The 19,090-nt window shown below is 39.3% G+C and overlaps 1 protein-coding gene across 3 annotated transcripts in view; it reads left to right on the top strand.

Annotated features, from left to right (window-relative positions):
• The first annotated feature begins 810 nt into the window (after positions 1-810).
• ECHDC1 (ethylmalonyl-CoA decarboxylase 1) overlaps positions 811-19,090 on the top strand; it is a 42,719-nt gene continuing 24,439 nt past the window's right edge. Inside the window, exons 1-4 of one of the 3 annotated variants that reach the window (XM_077175267.1) lie at positions 811-890; positions 8,714-8,935; positions 13,800-13,942; positions 18,766-18,818. In XM_077175267.1, the coding sequence (XP_077031382.1) occupies positions 8,716-8,935; positions 13,800-13,942; positions 18,766-18,818 (416 nt within the window). In that variant the 5' untranslated portion in view covers positions 811-890; positions 8,714-8,715. Of the gene's footprint in view, positions 891-1,356; positions 1,523-1,906; positions 1,955-8,713; positions 8,936-13,799; positions 13,943-18,765; positions 18,819-19,090 lie in introns of those variants that run through there. The other 2 variants (XM_077175265.1, XM_077175266.1) reach the window with 2 other exon arrangements.

Below are 19,090 nucleotides of genomic sequence, written 5' to 3'. Positions count from 1 at the left end.
TGGAAAATCACGAGCTTCCAGCCGCCGTCGCCTTCCTCTCCTTCCGACCGAGCTGGGACGTGCCTGGGCATCGCTCCGCTCCAAAGAGGGGACAAGCCCTTGGAGCAGGACCTGGTGAGAGCAGCTTCACTCACACAGATCTTTATTGAGGTTTTCCAGACACAACTGCAGGGCTGAATCCTACTGGAAAAATTCTTTGTGAACCCAAGAGGAAAAACAAGAGGCAAGCCTGCTTGTTGCAGAGAGTGTTGTAAAAAGGAAATGTATCCTTCTGTTGTATAAAGATAGCACTGCCTGGAACTAGACTATGTCATATTCTCGAGTCTCTGAATAATACAAAGTTGAAAGCACTTGTTCAGCGTGTAAAACTTTTGTTTTCCCCACATAAATGAACAGTTGGAATCCCTACATATTCAATCATAATTTTTAATGAACTAGGCCAATTTTGGAACATTTGTATTGACAGTTGGGTTGAAAAACAGCTTTAATAAAGATGGAGAAGATATATTTCCAGTTACATATTTCAGCCATGCTACAAATACTTAAAACTGAGTTATCTTTATGTATATGTCTCAACAAGGACACAGAAAGATTGGCTCATATTTGCATAATGTTTTGAATTTGCAAAGCACTATGCAATCTTCATTGAAACCATTTATTTCCCTTGATCTGGCTGCTGGCAAAACCGAGGGCAGGGTTGTGTGTGACAGTGCCATTTTATGCCAGCCTCAAGTTTACACAAGTCCAGTTTGATGCCAGGGTAGCTTGCGGCTTGCTCAGCAATTCGGCCCAGCTGCCAGAGCTGGGTACAGGTGAGCGGCACCTGGAGCCGGAGAGACACAGCGGCCAGGAGCAGGACAGCTGGAAAGAGCTCCCACTTAGGCTGACAGGTAAAACAGATGGATGTGAAAATGGGGAGCCCAAGTCTCTCCTTGTGGCGACGTGGACAGGGAGCTGACATCTCTGCTGCCTGCTGCGCACCCCAGGCACAGCAGGTGGGGGCCCCGCCGCTCCAGGCTGGATGCTCCCGGCAGCGATTCCTATCCTCGGGAGAGACCTTGTCCTGAGCCAGCGAAGAAACAAGGATCTCCAATTCCCCTGACTAGGATAGAAACACGGGACTTGGTTTTTAGAGATGGAGGCGATCGGTGCAGAAAAAAACAATAATGACGACCTGCTTATGTAGTATTTAGCAACCTTGGAGCTGACAAGTATCGTCTGCTTCAAAATTGCTTAAATTCGGGCAGAGTTCTCGCTGCTCGGAGTCACGGCCTCTATGGACGCGGTGTGAAGCCCTCTCCTGCCGGCCCCAAGTCAGCCCCAGCTCCCGGGGGCTCAGTCAGCTTTTGATGCGCTTTGGTCGGCCCGGGGTTGCCCCGACACCGCCGGGCCCGGGGCTGCCCCGACACCGCCGGGCCCGGCCCGGAGGCCGCGGCCGCGGTTCCCGGCGGGGCCCTTTCCCCGCAGCACCACCCGCCTCCGCTGCTCCGCCGGCGCCGGGGCCGGTCAGTGCCGGGCCCAGGTCAGTGCCGGCCGCGGGGCTCCGCTGCCCCGGCCGCCCGCGGCCCTCGGGGGGAAAAGGGGCCTCTGCGGGCGAACGGGGCCGCCGAGGCGGCGCTGCCGGGGCGGGGCAGGCGCGGGGCGTCCCGGTCCCCGCGAGGCCTCGGGGCGCCCGCGGCTGAGGCGAGGTGAGGCGAGGTGGCTCCTTCGGTGCGAGAGAGGCCGGCGGTGCTTCTGCTGAGCCCTGATACCTCGGGTCCCGCTTTGGGAACAGCCGGTCACCGCCCACTTCGGCCCTGCTCGGCACTGAGCCCTGCCTTGGCGGTTGATTTAACATAAAGTCATTTTGTAAAAAAAAAAAAACAAAAAAACCAAAAAGTGTCAGAAAAGCTTCCCTAGGTCACTAGGTCAGACCGCGTGCATCAGCGCGCTGCTCGGGATTTTGGCATCGCAGGTTAGCAGCAAGAAATGTCCGCTGGGGAAGTAGCTTCCACCCCTCGGTCTCTTGAATCTTGACATCTTCCCAGGGTGCAGGGAGGTTGCCATTGCTTCCCGGGATTCAGTGTGTGGAGCCAAGGAAGCCGGGGACAGGCAGTCCCGGTGTGGTGCTGCTGGTCACCACTGCTGTGACAGGGGGACAGGAGAATCGTGGCTGCGTGGTCGGTTCGGACCTCGGTATATGGTTTTTTTGGAGTTGGCAGGAGCTTTTATGGGTGGTGGTGGTGGTGGTGGTAAGGTGAGAATAGTAAAGAAGAGTGAATTAAGTGGAATTCAGAATACTTCTTGACTATAAAAGTTACACTTTTCAAGGCAACCATTGGGAAAGCATCAGTATTTGCGGTTACAGCAAGAATTGAATTCATGCATTTATGGTTCAGGATTTGGTGACTGAAAGGCAAATGATGAGTTGGTTGTGATTGTTTCCATTCGTGTGAAGTTGTGCATCTGCCCTTCTTAAAGGTCTCTAAAACACACCTAGTGGACAGTGAACTTAAAAGACTTTTCTGTCATTGTTAAAAAAACTCCTTTGATGACACATGTGAAGAGAACCTCTTTGGATCAAAGCATTAAAAAATAAAGGGCCCGAGTGCCTTTTGCAGAAGATAACAGATTCTTGCTCTCTACTATGAAACTCAAAATCTTTCACTCACCATCGGACCAAAATCAAATGTTTTTAGGTAGCGTCATCTATATTTATGGAATGGCTTTCTTTGTCAGCTGTTTTGCATCCTTAAATACCATTGTTTTTCAGTATGTATCTTTGTGATTTGTTTACTATTCTTCAAAATAATTAAGATGTAATTAAGAGAGAATGTAATTGTTTAGATATAGAAGGACAGTTCACATCTAAACTCTAGCCTACAGGGATCATTAAAAAACTAAATGAAGAACACATAGTTTGGAAAGCCATAGCTTACTATGCCCAGAATTGAACTGCTCAGAAACGATGAAATAACAAGAAAAAAAGAGAGAGAAACCCAGAAATGAGGTGTAAATGGTCAGCCAGCTTAAAACTGAATCTACAGACAAGGTTTTTTTTTTGACTTACAGGGTTAAAAGTTTTTTCTTCCTCCAGTTAGTTTTTATTTCCCTTGTACATTATTTGATGCTATTTCAGTCAGTTAATTTGGACATGGTCTCATTTCTTGTTTTTTCAGCTTCTGGATGGATAAACTTTGTTTCTAATGCTGACATCTAGAAAGTAGCAGGCCCAAATCTTTTGTTCTCTCAACAGTAATACAGAAGATACAAAATTGTCCTTTAAAATACCAGCTACTTTTAAAGCCTGTTTTTAGAGGAGTCATAAAACTTTTCAAGTAACTTGATGAACTGGAGAGATTGTTGATCCCATCTAATTTGTCTACAGTGCAGGTACCAGAGACAATGTAGTAAAATTTTGAACAGGGCTCAGCAAGTTTGAGAGCCATGACATTTTGAGAAAGGTATGAGGGATCTGTTCCCTAGTTGGGGAGGCAGAATCTTCTCAGCTCCCCAGCTTTATTTAGTTTCTGTATTTGCAAATTATGTTTTGTCAGTAGGTTTTCTGCTGCTGATCCTTTAGCATGCTTATGATCTGCTCACTGATTGCTTTCAGCAGTGAGGAAGCCAGCTGGAGAAGTGACTGCCCTCAGCTTGCTTCATCTGGTAATTATTAGAGTGGGAGAACCTGTTGGACAAGGTGTTTAAGTTAACCTAACCCACGCATCATGGAAGGAAAGTAGAGAGATGGATAAGTGGATGGATAAGTGGTGGAGGGCTCTGGAACCTTCAGGTGAGGGGTGGTGGTGACAAGCAACTGGCAACAGAGGAATCCTATGTGTGAGTCCACCCTACTACACCTTTCTTGTGTCTGAAGGCAGGGTCTACTGACTCCTTGTCACTGTGAGACCAAGCTGGCCTCTTTTTGTGTTTGAGTCTCTTCTCTTTGTCCAACACCATAATTTATTTTCTTTTTTTTTATTCCATATAATCACCCACCAGCCTACTTCCTAGGGTTACAGACAGTTGTTATTTTCAACTCATTTTCAACCTACTTTTTTTTTTTCCCCTACAAATTGGCTATTTTCATGCTTTGTTTCTCCATCACTCTGCCTTTTCATCTGCTTTCATGCTTTAGGGTCAGTTGTGCCAGCCCTCAGTACTGGGCCACCACTTGCTTTCCATTAATTGGCCACTGCAGGAACCTGTTGAAGCATCTGCCAGTCATGGTGACTGCTCTCTAGTACAGGTTAATGCCTTTTAAATGACTGGTAAGTCATCCACAGGGTTGATTTGTGAGTCATCTCATCATTATCCTCAATTCACATCTTCTAACCTTCCTTCTCTTCTTTGCACTTCTGAGCTTCTTGCTGAAATTGCAACTGCCAAAGGTCTTCATCAAGTCAGATTTTCTTCTTGACCAAGTGCCCTTGATACCTTTGGTAGTCTTACAAAAGTGCCTAATTGTTTTTTTAATGCCATTTGAATATTTTCTCCTCCCTGAGATTTATTTTGTGGATTTTGTCTGTTGAATCCCTTTATTTGTGTTATGCTTAATCTCAGTATACCTTCATCCAAACCCAGAAATTCAGTTGATGGGTTTTTTTTCCAGGGCCTGTATCTGCTCATCACACCTGTCACATCCTGCCCCAGATGAAAGGGCATGCTTGTTTCTCTGATGTATTGAAAACACATCCCTGTATCTTTTTTTCCCCATTTTCTTTTTCCCTGACTTGTGTCAATAATTCAGGCACCATTTTTGAACTGGAATTTTCCTTGCTCATGTATTTTAACTTGCTGATTTAGCTTGCTGTGTAGTGCAGTGTTTCTTGTTTGAGCATACAGCTCCTAAGATTCAATTCTCTGGTTTGTATTAGCTCTTCTGCCCTTTCTTCCAGAAACTTGCTACATACAGCCCTTACCTCTTACTTTGGCCAGATGTCTTAATGTTCAGTGATAATTGCAACTGGCAGCATTGCTGGAGGTTGCTGTTTGATACATCATGTGTTAGGAGACATTTGGGTTGCAACAGAGTAGTGGTAATGGCTAGGGCAAATACCCTTGTTCAAGAGTTACAAATTTCCCAAAGAATCTACTCAGAGAGTATTGATGTTGGTGTTATCCCTAGTATTCCTATGTTTTATTAACATTGTAAGGTCTGAATTTTACCTAGACAGTTGCCAGAGGCTGTCAGAAGGCCTCTGATAATTTGCATGCACAAAAATACATAGATTGTGAGTGCCTGCATGTAGATACATGTGCTGCTCTTGTAGATACATGTACTGCTCTTGCTTAATGTGTGCTGGTCCTTTGTACTGAAGTGCTGGCACTGGATGTGTTTATATTAACCCACAGTCTGCTGGCCCACAGGCAAGGGTGTTACAATATCACTTGAGTGTCAAATGGGATTTAAACTGTTGGTTCATGTAAGAGGTAAAATAACTATGGAATGAGCAACTATTGATGTCCATACTGTTGGCTTCTCTCTTAGTTGTCACCAGTGAAATATAAAGCTGTAGCACTTAAAGCATATGAAAGATGCTAATTGACCACTGTTATTCCTATACTGTCAGGTTGGGCTTTTTTTCATTGTAGGAACTGTGAATAAATTACCTTTGCTACAGAGGCTAATGGGTATAGCATGTTGCCTGTTTAAAATTAGACTAAGACTCCATTTCTGTAAGTATGTATAAATAGATGTGATTATGCTAAACTGAAAATCTGAAAATTTTAGTGTTACTAATATCTCTTGGCTGGTCCTACAACACTGTAAGTGTTACTGCAACATCTTTCTTTCGCTGCTTTCATGCAAAATACAGAAATAATCTCAGTCATGCAGTGGATTGTGAGCGCTCCGTACTGATTGAAATTCTGGGTGTTGTTTGTCAGATATCACAGAAATCCCTTTAGACTGAGAGAGCTCTAGCTCTTCCTATCATACTTTTCTTGAGTGGTTAGCTCAGTCAGACTGAACTATTAAAATAATCTTATTTTTATTAAAAAATTGCATTGGTCACTGACCGGTACTGTAGGAGATGCCTGTAAAGAAAATAATTCAAAGATTATACCTTGCATGAGTCATTAATCATGAGTCATGATCAGCAGGCAGTGGTATCCAATTTGTTTTCTAATCCTGCACTTGCTGCTGTTCTTTATTACCATAGTGATAATATTAAAGAGCTGTTAATGCATATAACCACGCAGCTGAAAATGACAGACTCTTTTTTCATTGGAATAAAATTTCCATATCTTAAGTTTGTTTTGCTCAGTATATTTCTTGTCATGAGAAATTCAGTAGTGTATAAAAGCCATAAGAAAACTTTAAGTCAGCAAGTAGTTAAGTTAGCAGAAAAGCCTTTTTTCCCCCCTCCTTTTTGCTTTCAAGCCAGTCATTGGGGCTTCCTAGAGAATTCGAGCTAGTCTGTTTTAGTATGAGAGCTGGGGACACTTTGTATTCATTAAAAATTGGGAGTTGGTTGTTCAAGGTACACTTTACAAGGAAAGGCTGCACTGTCCATGTATTTCATGTTTGTTCTCTCCTGAGCAAAAGCTAGCAGCTGCATGGAAAGTTTTATTGCTTTAATATGCTGAGGAATGACTACTGAGCTTTTAGAGAAATGGGGAAGGCTGTCTCTCTCTTGAGAGACTGAATATAAAAAGAATCAATTAGGAGAAATGAGCTTTAGAAACCCATTTTCACTCTTTAAATAAAATTTTAAAAGCTCTGAAAGGTGGTAGCAGAAGTGTTGCTGACTCTTAGAATGTGCATAGATGGAGAGTGTTTGGGTGCAGCAGCAGTCAGGGAATGTTTTTTAATGAAGTAATGAATCTTGTATTCAATTTGATTTTAAACTTGATCAAACTTTGTAATTAGTTTTATTAGTTTACACTTTGGAAAAGTTCATCATGACAGATTAAAGCCTTGTTTGCAAACAGATATTAAAAAATCATCCCTTTAAGTTTTCTTGTGCAGATGATTTTATAATGCATAGATTTGTGCAGGCCTTACTAGTTTCTTTGTGTTGAGCTTGTGAGATCCTGTGGTATTGCTGGGTGCAGTTTGGCAGGACAGGTATGAATCTACTGGCATAGATGGCTCTTCACAGTTGCCTGGTATTGCTGCATGTACCTTCACATCCCATAGTGTGGTTGCTCTGCAAACTCCTCCCCCCTTTGAATGAGGACTATACCTGCACCAACAGAAGCATTTTCAAGTTTAGTGTAGAATGGTACAGCCAGTGGCAAGATAAGTGTTCACCTGACAGGGCTGTTCACTTGTTTCATTAGGAGCTAATTGTCTGTGGTTTTTAATGTGCATTTACTTGATCATGTGTAAATAATAAAGGTTTTCAAAAATGTTGAGTCTGTAAGATACCCTGAACAGAGCATACAATATAGCTGTCACCAAATTCTGTCTCAATGAATGTGTTTGTGTTCCGAGTTCACCTTAGAAAAACTTACCAACACCTGCTTGCCAATTTTGAAAGTATCTTGTTTCTGCCAAATATGATTCTGAAACAAAGAAGGTCTTTTCCCAGTTATCAAAAAAATGAGCATCTACCATGTCTTCTGAATGGCCAAGCCCATTAAAAAGTAGGCTGGGGCAAAGGTAGGACTACTCTATCAAATTGCAAAATAACAAGCATTTCTTTTCCCATATCCTGTGGGGATTCTTTTGATTCCCATTCTGATTGGTGTCTAAGATGACTTTATTTCCAGATCAGCTGTTTTCAGTTCAGGCTTTACCCAGTTTCTTTCAAGTCACTTCTAAACTGCTTTCTCCAGTAGACCCATTTCCAGAGTAAATAAATTAAGGCAGAGATGCAGATCAAGTGATAATTTCTTTCTTGTTATTTCCTGCTCTACAGTCGTACACTGTAGAGTGGAAATAGCAGAGGAATAAGCCATGGGTATACTGGTACACAGAAATACTTTACCAGTATTATTACCTGTATAAAAGGCAAGTATGGCGCTCAATGCATAATACTGATGTACACTTCTCATCCTTTGGAGCACTGCACAGACTCTGTGCCCAAATGAGATTAACTCAAAGTGCTGCTGGGATGACTGGGAAAAGCACATAGCAATCAAAGGCTAGGCAGACTAATTAGTTTTAAGATAAGTTGTGACAATTGTGTTAATGGAATTAGGTGACAGGGAGCAGACTTCGATACAAGAATGATTTTCAGTTCTTAATTTTTAAGTTCCTCAGGTATTTCTCTGGGGAAGGTCTTGCTCTAATAGTTGCTTACAGAAAAGCAGGACATCCAGATCTTGAGAGTTGTGGGATTTGATAGGATTTTTCCTCCATTATAGGTGTGTTTGGGGGTCTTGGTATTTTTTTTTGAGCAAAGGGTGAGGGAGGGTTTGGAAGAGTAATACAGAGTAAATTGGTCTAGTAGAATATGTAGATTTTTCTGTAGTTTTTGATCCTCTTTTGCTTTCTGCACACAATAACTTTTTTGGTAAATTTTAAAAGAAAATATTTTAAAAGGTGCTAATACCTGGCTTAACTACTAAAATCACTCCATAAAACAACTTCTGTTTACTTGTGATGGTAGATTCAAATGAAGAATTTTGCTAATATAGTTTGCAGTGATTTCTGTCAACTGTTATGGTTGTATCACCTTTATATTAGTTGCTGCTGTCATACTTCCCTCTTTCTCAGAGGACTGAAGTGGATTTCAAAAGAAGTTTCCTAATTTTTTTTTCCCCTCACTCCTTGTATTTCCAGAAATGGCCCTTGCTCTGTGGAAGAACTTTCTTCAGATTACAATGAAAAGGATACTACAGCAAAGAAGGTTGTCACTGTATAATGGTGCTCATGGCTATGAGGAAGAATTGATAAAGAAGAAACTTCAGCAGTTTTCTGGTGGATCTATCAACCTTTCGAAAGAAGACAATGGCATTGCAATACTTACTTTGAATAACCCAAAGTTAATGAATGCCTTTACAGGTATTAATTAGTTGAGGGGATTGCTGGTTGGTTTTGGTCTTTCTCTTGTTCAGTTACCTATTTTGACATTTTGCCTAAAGAAAGAGAAACACTCTGCTTTACCACGCCTTAGTTAAAAGAGTAAATGTGTTTATTCTGATGTGCAGCAAATGTGTCCAGTGTTTTGTAGTAACTTTGCTGTACATGTCATAAGAATCTTAAGAACTTCTCAATGACACAAGGACTGTCTTGCAGAAGGTGCTTCTCCCCATGTTGTTTAAGTGTTAGCACAATTCTGCCACTGAGCTCTTTCTTGCATCTCCTCTCATTTTGTCATCACTGCTCTGGAAATATGGAAGGCATTTCTGTGGGTATGAGACGATGCCACCTCCCTTTTGTAGGTGATATAGAAAGAAAGACTGAGTTTATTGCTTGGTTCTTTACCTAAAGCCTTCCCTGTACATTAAACTTCTGTAGTTTGGTCTTTTCCACTTATCCAAACTGGCTTCCATTTGTTCTTCATTTGCCTTATGTCTTAAATATCAGTGACTGGTTAATTAAAGATCAGATGAGCTGGGTATTCTCAGCTGTTGCAGGTCAGTGATCTATTTAATATGCTTTTACACTGGGGAATACTTAGCTATCAAAACCAAGTGCCCTATTTTATTAATCTTGTATTATGAGAGGGTTTTATTCTCCAAGTTGAGTATATTTGCTGTCTCTTCTTAATTATCTAGATTATTCCAATTTATGCCACTCTCTTCAGATATGAGTGGCACAGGTCCAGGGTGTGAACCTGCTTGAGCTGGAGCTGTGCATAAGCCTTTACTGTAAGAATTATTTTGTCTGTTAATATTTTGATGTGGATGCATTTGTGTCATTTTGCTAATTTCTTTGTTGCTGTTCTGTCTTCCTCCCCAGTTCTCACTGTTCCTTTGCTGTGAGCAAACATTTTGCAACATACTAGCCAAGTGTGCCCTTTAGATGCAGAATGCCAATCTAGTCTTTCCACTAGTGATTGTTAGCTGAAAGGAACCTAAGAGAGCAGCAGAATTGGTGGTAATGCACCCAGATATTTCTGCATTCTCTTTTGTTTTGCTTAAAAAACTCATGTATAAAATCATTACCTAAATTAAGAAATTGTAGCTAAAAGATGTTAGCATAGGGATTGTCCTTCTGCATGCCTCCCTGTCAGCATACATGCTGCTATACAATCATAATTACATGGTTGTTTCTCCTTTTTCTACAGATTGGTTTCTATTTTTGACTCAAAACAAAACTGTGCAAAGTACACCCTGTAGACTGAGTGCTTTTAGCTTATTTGCTGTGGAAGTTGAAAGGGGCATGCAAAGTGAGCTGTAACAGCAAAAGGAGAGAGCAGACTGGGTTTTTCTGCTCTTTGAAGATCAGGAGTAATAAAAGTAAAATTGCTTAACCCAAACTTCCATAGAAAGTGGCAAATATGCTCTCTGTTTCCTATGTGCTTGCCAGGAGGGGCTCAGAAGTGATTGGTAGCCATGCTGAGCAGATGCAGCTGCCATTTAGGCAACTGATAGCTGTTCTTTGCCTATACAATGTTCTGTGTAATGTTAATGTGCTGAAATCATATCACACATCTGGAGATTAGCACCCAAAATTAGCAGACTTTTCTCTCTGGCTCAGTTAGTTGTCTGTAAAATAATCTCTTCTCTCCTTACAGGACTGCTGTGAAAATAACTTATTAGCGTATGTCAATTAGATGTTCTAGTAGCAAAGACCTACAAAAACCACTGAGGAAATTAATAACTCTGTCTTTGTTACAGATCTCATTAGCATATAACAAATGAGCCATGGGATCAGGCAGTTCTGTTTTAAAGTAGTGTGTAGAGAGCTGTACTCTATTTTGCTAGGCAATAGCCACAAAAAATTCCTCAGGCAGATCTTACTGTCAGTTCAAGAGATGCTGCTTCTTTCTGCTGTACACCTCTGCTAGAGACCTTTGTTTTCAAGGGAGGGAGAGTAGAAGCAAAATCAGGCTGATCCCTTTGCTGCTGCAGTGAATGGTATGGCATCTTAATTTATACTGATCTTAATTTCATTTTTAACATTATTATTTGTAAAATGTAGTTGCTGAGAAACTACCAGGAACTTAACCCTTTGCCTTCAGTTGTGTATCAAATAATGCTCTTCAAGGGGCAGGATGGGGTGTGCTACCCCTGAATTGCCTCAGCAGAACTTGGTTGACTTCATCAGCCAGAGCCTGCAGATACAGCTACCTCCTCATCAAATTCTGTTGATTCTGTGTCTCAGAGCTTCTGAATAGTGGTAGATGTGAATTTATATATCCATGCACGCTCCCTCTAGAAAGCTGCAAAACATTATTAAACTGTTGAGGGAAATTCTATTTTCCAGGCATTTCCTTTACACAGCAGTTTTTTATCTCAAAGGAATTATGTTTATTCTAAGCTTGAGCAACTCCTGAAATCAAAAACAGAACAAAATTGTTGGCAAATTGCTAATGGGCGATATGGAGATTGTTATGCCTTTTTTCTCTTCTTAATTGGAATCTAATAGCCACCTGTTTGAAATGGCCTCTCTGGAAACAAATGCTAATATGTCAGTTTAAGCCTGGTAGAGCCAATTTCAGCAACCCAGCCTCTCACTGAACTAAACTTGAATGTAGTTTAAAAGAGAAGAAAGCTGGCCTGTAGGAATTAGAAAATAATGATGATAGTTTTTATTTTCTAGAATTTATTTGGAAACATTTATGCTCAGATTATAATTAAAATGCAATCAAGTTATTTATTATTAATTCTGTAAAGAGCATGAACTTAGTGGTATCACATACTGAAAGACTAAGATTGGCAGAATGAGGATTTGCTTTAGTGTTGTGCCTTCTTCATTATGTCAAACATCAGGAAAAATACCTGTTGGTAAAGTACTAGTTCAGTGTTGTCAGGAATGGAAAAGAGCCTCTCACAGGAGGGTAGAACAGGCTCTGACCAGTGTCTTTTATCCCCTGCAATTGCATGCAACAAGCTCATATGGATCCTGCATTTTTTCAGTTAACTTGATTTTTTTCTTGGAATACTCTGTGGAAAGACTCTTCAATACCTCACTGCTTTGCCTATTAAAAGAACCACAAACAGTGGTTCTGCTGTATTTGACTTTAGCAATGCTTGGATGCCATCCCAAATACCTTTCTGTTAAGAAGGTTTAAGAAGGAAAATATGCAAGAAGTGAAATCCACAGAGTTAATGCACACCTGTTTGAATGGCAGCATTTGCAGAAAAGTTGAGTGTGCCACCAGGCTGGAAAAGCATTTCAAGTGAAGACCCACAAAAACCTCATCTAGGCCGAGTTCTGCTCAGTATTTTCATTCTTGGCTTGGATGATGAAACAGAAAGTGAACTGCTGAAATGGTCACATGACCCCATATTAGGAGAGCTTGCAAGATTATTTTTTGGAGTAGAGGAGAGGCATTCAGTGATCTTGATTAGCTGCTGCAAAGAGCTCAAGATCAACAGGGTGAAATTCAGTGAAAACAAATGTAATGTGCAACATACAAAAAGCATGACCAAATTATAAATACAGAAGGGAAAGCAACTGGCAAAACTGCTGGGATTTTTTAGAGGATCATAGTAGGGACTTGACAGTGGGTACAAAAAAACCCAACTCTTTGCTATTCTGGTATATAATATGTAATATATATAATATGTAATGTCCACTTGATTATTGGCTACCTCAGAAACATTGTCAAACTGTGTTATTGCAGTGTCTGACACCAAGCCTAAGGGATAAATACTTGACTGAGTGCTCACTCTTATGTGGGACTGGGAAGCTTACTTCATAATGTACTGTAAGGAAAAAAAAACATAAGAAAGAAAACATAAATGTCCCCTAGACTAGCTGCTAGTGGGAGATTTCAGAAGAGGATGAGTCGTGTGCATGCATGCATAGGGTTAAAAAAGCAGCACTGTTAGCAGAGGAGAGAGTCCTTGAAAGTATTAATCAAAAGCACATTTCTTTCTGAAGAATGTAGCCATGTCCATCCAAATTCTTGTCAAAGAAGGGTAAAGCTGAGAGTGTCATCAGCCTGTATGTACTCTGCTTTCTGAAATTAATTTCTGTACATGTTTTCTCTTAAGTATATAACTGGACAGAGTCATAGGCATTCAGAGAGAAAGAGCTTTGAATTAATGCAGGTACATTCCATCGCTGTGGAAGATGCTGCTGTCTAGGATGAGCTCTAGAAACAGGAGTTTGTAGAGTTCCATGTCAGGAAGGGTACTTAAGCAAATATGATGTTTATGACGTTTTATGATGAATTGGATGTTTAAACAAGGAATAAAAATCTAGTACTGTATGACGATATGCTCTATAAAGAGAGTCTTTTTAGAAGGGAACCTTTGTTAACATTGACTGGTTGTGCCTTGAGTCCACCCTGGACACGATTCTTTTCTATTCTCTGTCAATTGTTTGGGCAGGGAAGACTGTCAGTAACTTCAATATGACTAGTTGGACAGATCTGGATGGATAAATATAAATTCATCTGTCCTGAATGTATGCAATTGCAAGCAGAAATAAATCAGGCAGAGGATTTTGTTTGTTGGTTTTGTTTGGTTTTGTTTTGGAGCTTTCTTGAGTATAACACAAATATCTTTCATATAGAATATCCTTTGGAATGTTGGGAAGTGCATACTTGGAGAACAAATATATGCCAGTGATTGAGTGCAGGATTTAAGATGATACTTTCTGTTGTGATTTTAAGCCCATCACTTATTAACTGTATTAACTGTACCTGCATTAACTGTAACTTGGTTTTGCTGGTGGAAAATGTAACAAAAAAAAATGATGGTGATAATAATTTCCTGTTAAAAATTTTGTTTCTCCCCTCTTGTGGCAGGCACTATGATGGTAGAACTCCAGGAGAGGGTAACTGAACTGGAAAACTGGAAGGATGGCAAAGGTCTTATAATCCATGGTGCAGGAAATACTTTTTGCTCAGGATCTGATTTAAATGTTGTCAAAGAAATATCCAATTCCCAGGCAAGTATGAATACGCATTAAGGTTTTGGAGAAACTTAATTTTTTGAGATTCTTTTTAGACAGAAGTGTTGCACTATACTTCTGCAATTTTACATACAGGTCACAGAATGGAATTTTAATGGTCAAAAAAAATGCTGTCAGCTCCTTCAAGCTGTGATTTAAATGTTATTGTAAATGATTCATAACTCTAAATTCCTACACTAGATATTCATTTTAGCCTTTTCTTTTAAAAGTGTCATTTCAGTTTCTCACAGCAGTATATGGTGAATTTTCACGTCAGATAAAATGTGCTTCTGTAGTTTGACCTTTAGAAACAGATGAAAGTAATAATTTCTCATATTCTAAAGTAAAAAAAAGAAATTTAGAATGGCTGCTATTACAGAAAGGTTTCTATTTTATCAAAACTGTGCTTGGACCTGCATGAAATGGAAGAACAGATGCAGTTCTTGTGCTGTACTTGAGTCATGTGAGTCTTGTGTGTATCTATGAAGTTGCAGAGCTTGGGGTTTGATGGCAATTTTTTGCTCATGCCACCCATTGGACAACTTTCACAGTTCCAGCTGTGCTACAGTTCTTTCTGTGGGTTAATTTGTGGATTTGGCAATGTGTGTAATAGGACTTTGCCAACTGTCAGGGAAGAGGGTCTTCCTGTGCTGCTCTTAGACCTGGTTTGCAGTTGTGGTAAGTGCCAATCCTGGTGCTTTTTTGTGGCCACTGCAAGTTTCAGGATTTAACCATGTAAATGAAACATTTAATTGGCCCTTCCAGTATGACTATCAACACAAAAACTGGTTAATCTGATATTTGTCTTTAGTGATGATTTTTTTTTTTCTGTTGATAAAATTAAATATCATAAACCCCACAATGTCTTAGATTTTATTTTTGGCCTTGTAAAATAAAAAGGACAGTCCAGTTTTCAAAGGGTAAAGGACACTTTGTTTCCTTTTGGGAACATCATAAGAGAGATGCTTTTCTTAATACAGAAATGTCATGCTTTATAGTATTAATGGATTTGGGGGACGTTTTCATCTGGATATTTTATAAAAACTGGCAATTTAAAAAATATAGATGTAGATGTGATTTTTTTCTGAATTGATTGTTTTTTTGATCTGCAATTTTTAACTTCTTTGAGCATTATACCAACAGAAAAGGAGGTGAAGGCGAGCAAGGTCAGTTCTTTCCTTATTTGCAGTCTAGGCTTTCCTTCAGAGTTCTGCATTCAGTAAATCTCAGTGATTCTGCTTCCATACATTTCGTATTCTCTCTGTATGCTTATACAAATTACTTGGAGCCACTGCAGTGGCAGAGAGGGCTCTTGCAAGGACTAGGTTTGATAACAGATACACTGGACAGAATGAAATGTATATGTGTTATAACTTTGTTGAGAATTCTCTACACATAATCTAGATCTCATGCTAGTATTGAAATTAAAGCCTGAGTCACCAGAAATGCTCCAAGAATAAACATAGTTGCTTTTCTATTTCCATTGGAGAGTTCAAGCTATTTATCTTTTACTGAGAGTTTCTTTATAGTAGCTCCTAAAGCATCTGTTTGGTGGGATTTAATAGTCTTTATTAAATAAAGCTTTACTAGAATATGGAATAGCATTTGCTGTTCTTCAGTCTTACAGAACTCTTCTCTCTAACTTGATGCAGATGAGAGTGTTTGTCTGGTTTCAGGTTAAGTTTTCTGTCCATAGGCATCTTCAAGGCAAAATCAAAAAAAAAAAGGGTGAATAGCTTCATTAGCTTCATGCCTGAACTGGTGTCATTCACAGTATCACAGAATATTCTGAGCTGGAAGGGACCCACAGGGATGATCGAGTCCAACTTTTAAGTGAACGGATTGGACCCACAATCTGTTGTTATTAGCACCATGCTCAAACAACTGAGCTGTCCTTTACAATTTTTTCCAGGGCTGCTTTAGCCCATATCTTTTAGTAATTGCAGAAAACACTTTAATTTTGGTCCTCCAAACCTCAACCGGTTGGTTGAGGGAGGACTGTATTTTTCATAATTTTCGGTACAGTTTGCTTTTCCCTGTGGTGCAGAATCGGCAGAAGAATGGCCAAGAATGCTGAAGGATTTTCGTGCCCCCTAGTGGCTCTTTGTCCTCCTCTCCCATTTCATTCCTTTCCTCTTTGTCCACCTTCTCCCATGTTCAATTGTTCCTAACTCTGAAGCAAACCTAGGTCCCCTGCCTGTTTTTCTTTTTTGAGTGCTAACATTACATCACCAAATCACAAAAGGTAAATGAATAGTGGAATTTAAATAAAAAATATTTTTTCCTTCTGTCTTTATAAGGCTCTGTAAGCTGTTCCCAGAGCAAGAGCCTCATTCTGGAGTGAGACTTGAAAAGTTGCCTAGCTGAAAAGCAAGAATAGCTCTTAAAGCAACAGCTCAGAGGAAGAAGCACAAAGGATAATTTTGCTTTCCTTGTTGCTGTCTAGAAGCCTTAGGACAGAGGTTCCCAAACATAAGCTGTGGAGGGAGGACTTTGGAGCAGTTGGAGATAATATGTAAATTATGTTCTGTCTGTAGTGCAAATGAATTCAAAGCTCTTGCAGCAATAAGAGTCAGCATTACAGTTTTCTACTTTATGAAGGTGACTTTCTTCTTCCCTGTCTCTCCTAGGCCCACACCAAACTATTAATCCTTTTCTTCCATATGTAGTGCATTTTACTGCATTTTACCTCCCTTTCTGCTAGTTAGATATCTTCTTATTTCAAGGACAGCGTTAGAGCTGCAAATATAATTATTCTACTAGATTGCAGTGAACACTCTTAGTCAGAGAATTTTATCTGAATAGTAGCCTTATTTTTCTTGTCAGGAAGGTTTGAAGGGTTTATTTGCCAGGACTCAAGCAATTGCTTTTTTTTTTTTCCCTTGGTTTGTTTTTTTTTTTAAGGAGTGTTTTCTGTGCAGTCATTTTTTCCATGGGATACACAGTAATCTCTCTACCACCTGAGAGAATGAAGACTTTATTTTTGTCTGCTCAGACATAAATGCATTTTTCAAGTTTGTCTGTTCTGGAATTAATCTTTAATTACCATTTTGGATTTTGTCATGAGTTGAGAAGGCCAGTTTGAATGCAAGGATTCTGCTGTGGTGAAGTGAAAAATCGTGTTCTCTGAAGAGCTTTTGTGCAACTTCATCCTGACAGTTGTAATATGGGAATTGTGCAAGTGTGTGTCTGAGAATGGGTACCTTGTATGTTTGTGTGGGATTTGAACTTAGCTACTAAGGCAGCTATCACAAAGGGTTTGAATGTTCTTTAATTTGAAATAGAAATATTGCGACTGTTCTTAGGGGGTGTAGGAGATGGTTACAGTGATAAGTAAAAGCCTTTTTATAAATCAACAGGTGCTAAAATTTTCAAGCAGCCCTTTAGTGCAGTAAAACTAAATACACTGGTTCTTGTGTAACAATTGTCATGGCACTCACATCTGCCAGAGATGTGCACCTAAACATCATAATGCTGGTTGGCTTTGGGCAGAGTAGCTCTTGGGAATACACGACTAAATGGATAGTAAATCACCTGAAATTGGCCTACTGTTATTTCAAAGTTCTATTCCAAAGATGTACTGAAGACTTACTGCATATATTTTCTTTCCCTGAGTCAGAGGCTTTTAATTTAGGCAGGTTCTCTAAATTGCCAGCTTTTGTAAAACTGTGTTTTAGAAATTAGTAAATTCTGGTAAAGAGATGTTTGGTTTGGTTTGTTTGGATTTTTTTCCTTTATTATCTGAAAGATGTGCTGAAATTTTTACCTACTGGTTTTTTATTTCTGCGGTGTCCAAGCATAATGTTTTCCTTTTATCTGGGATAAATAATATGTGTTGTTCAGTTCAGTATGTATATGAACATGGTGGTTCTACATTATTTAGCCCAGTTACTTGTCAAGCTCCTGATTAATTCTAGATGTCTGAGAAAGAGGATAACAACAGGGAGGACAGATAGATAATGATTTTGTCTCAAAATATTTTCTTAGCTCCCAGCAACTTGTGACTAAGACTTCTAGAGCTGGAGGTGTTGCCTTCTATGTAAAAATCTTTTGTTGATGTTCCTGTTATGAGTTTATGCAGTTGTTCTTGAAATCATGTAGAGGGTGCTGTCAAGTGTTCCACATTTCAACTATGCATTGTAGGAATAAATATTTGTTATGAACGTATTTTTTTTGGACCTCTTTAGTTCTTGTACTAGATGAAAAGTAAATGATTGTATTTTTTTCACTGTTGATTGCAAGGAAGTGTAAAACACAAAGGATGTGAGACATAAGACGAATCTTCTTTCTGCTTTGGTTTTTAATTTGTTTCAGTGTTTTGTGGTTTGGTGTTTTTAGTTTCCTTTTTTTAGCTGAAATGCTTTTGGCCCAAACATTAAAGATAAAATTGGTAAATTATATCTTGTCTAAAACTTTATGGATTTGGGACAGTAAAAAGTATGTAGCACACTGTGATTTTGTACAGAATTTAAAAACTCAGATTTATGTGTGTTCAACTTGAAGTGAGAAGAGGAAATTAAGAGGAAACACAAAAGTTTCACAACATAGAAATTCAGTATTGCAATTACTTTAACAGTGGCTTAATTTTAACTGAAATTTATATAAGTCAGTTGAGTTCTGATTTTTTTTTTTAACCTGATTTATACTAGGTTTTCTATTTGTGCATAGCAGGGTTGGGCTAGAATTTGGGCAACATGAACCAGAGACAAAACCCAGCTGAAGTAAATATAAAGAATGCTTACTCCTGTTTACTTTGTCTGTGTGTTTAATTGCTTCACATTAGGATCACATAACATTTTTTAATTTCCTATTCATTGTAGGATGGGATGAATATGTGCATGTTTATGCAAAACACCTTAACCAGACTTATGAGGTAATATATTTTATTTACCCATTTATGAAGTAATTATAAGTATCAGAATGTATTTTGGCTAATTCTTTAATGAGATGTTTAAAGATAAATATGTATGTATGTATGTAAATATGTATGTTATATATGTAATTTTGAATCCCAGACCTTGTATTCACACATGTTAATCAGGTAGGTATTTATGGATTTAAATTAGACCTTAACATTTTGCAACTATTGCATTTTCCAGAGATTGGAACAGGGAAAAAAAAAAAAAACCCAGGCTTATATGTGTA

The sequence above is a fragment of the Agelaius phoeniceus genome, chromosome 3, assembly GCF_051311805.1.
Source record: "Agelaius phoeniceus isolate bAgePho1 chromosome 3, bAgePho1.hap1, whole genome shotgun sequence".
NCBI classification, from domain to species: Eukaryota; Metazoa; Chordata; class Aves; order Passeriformes; family Icteridae; genus Agelaius; species Agelaius phoeniceus.
The sequence above is the reverse complement of the archived record's forward strand: the minus strand, read 5'-3'. Positions and strand labels throughout refer to the sequence as shown.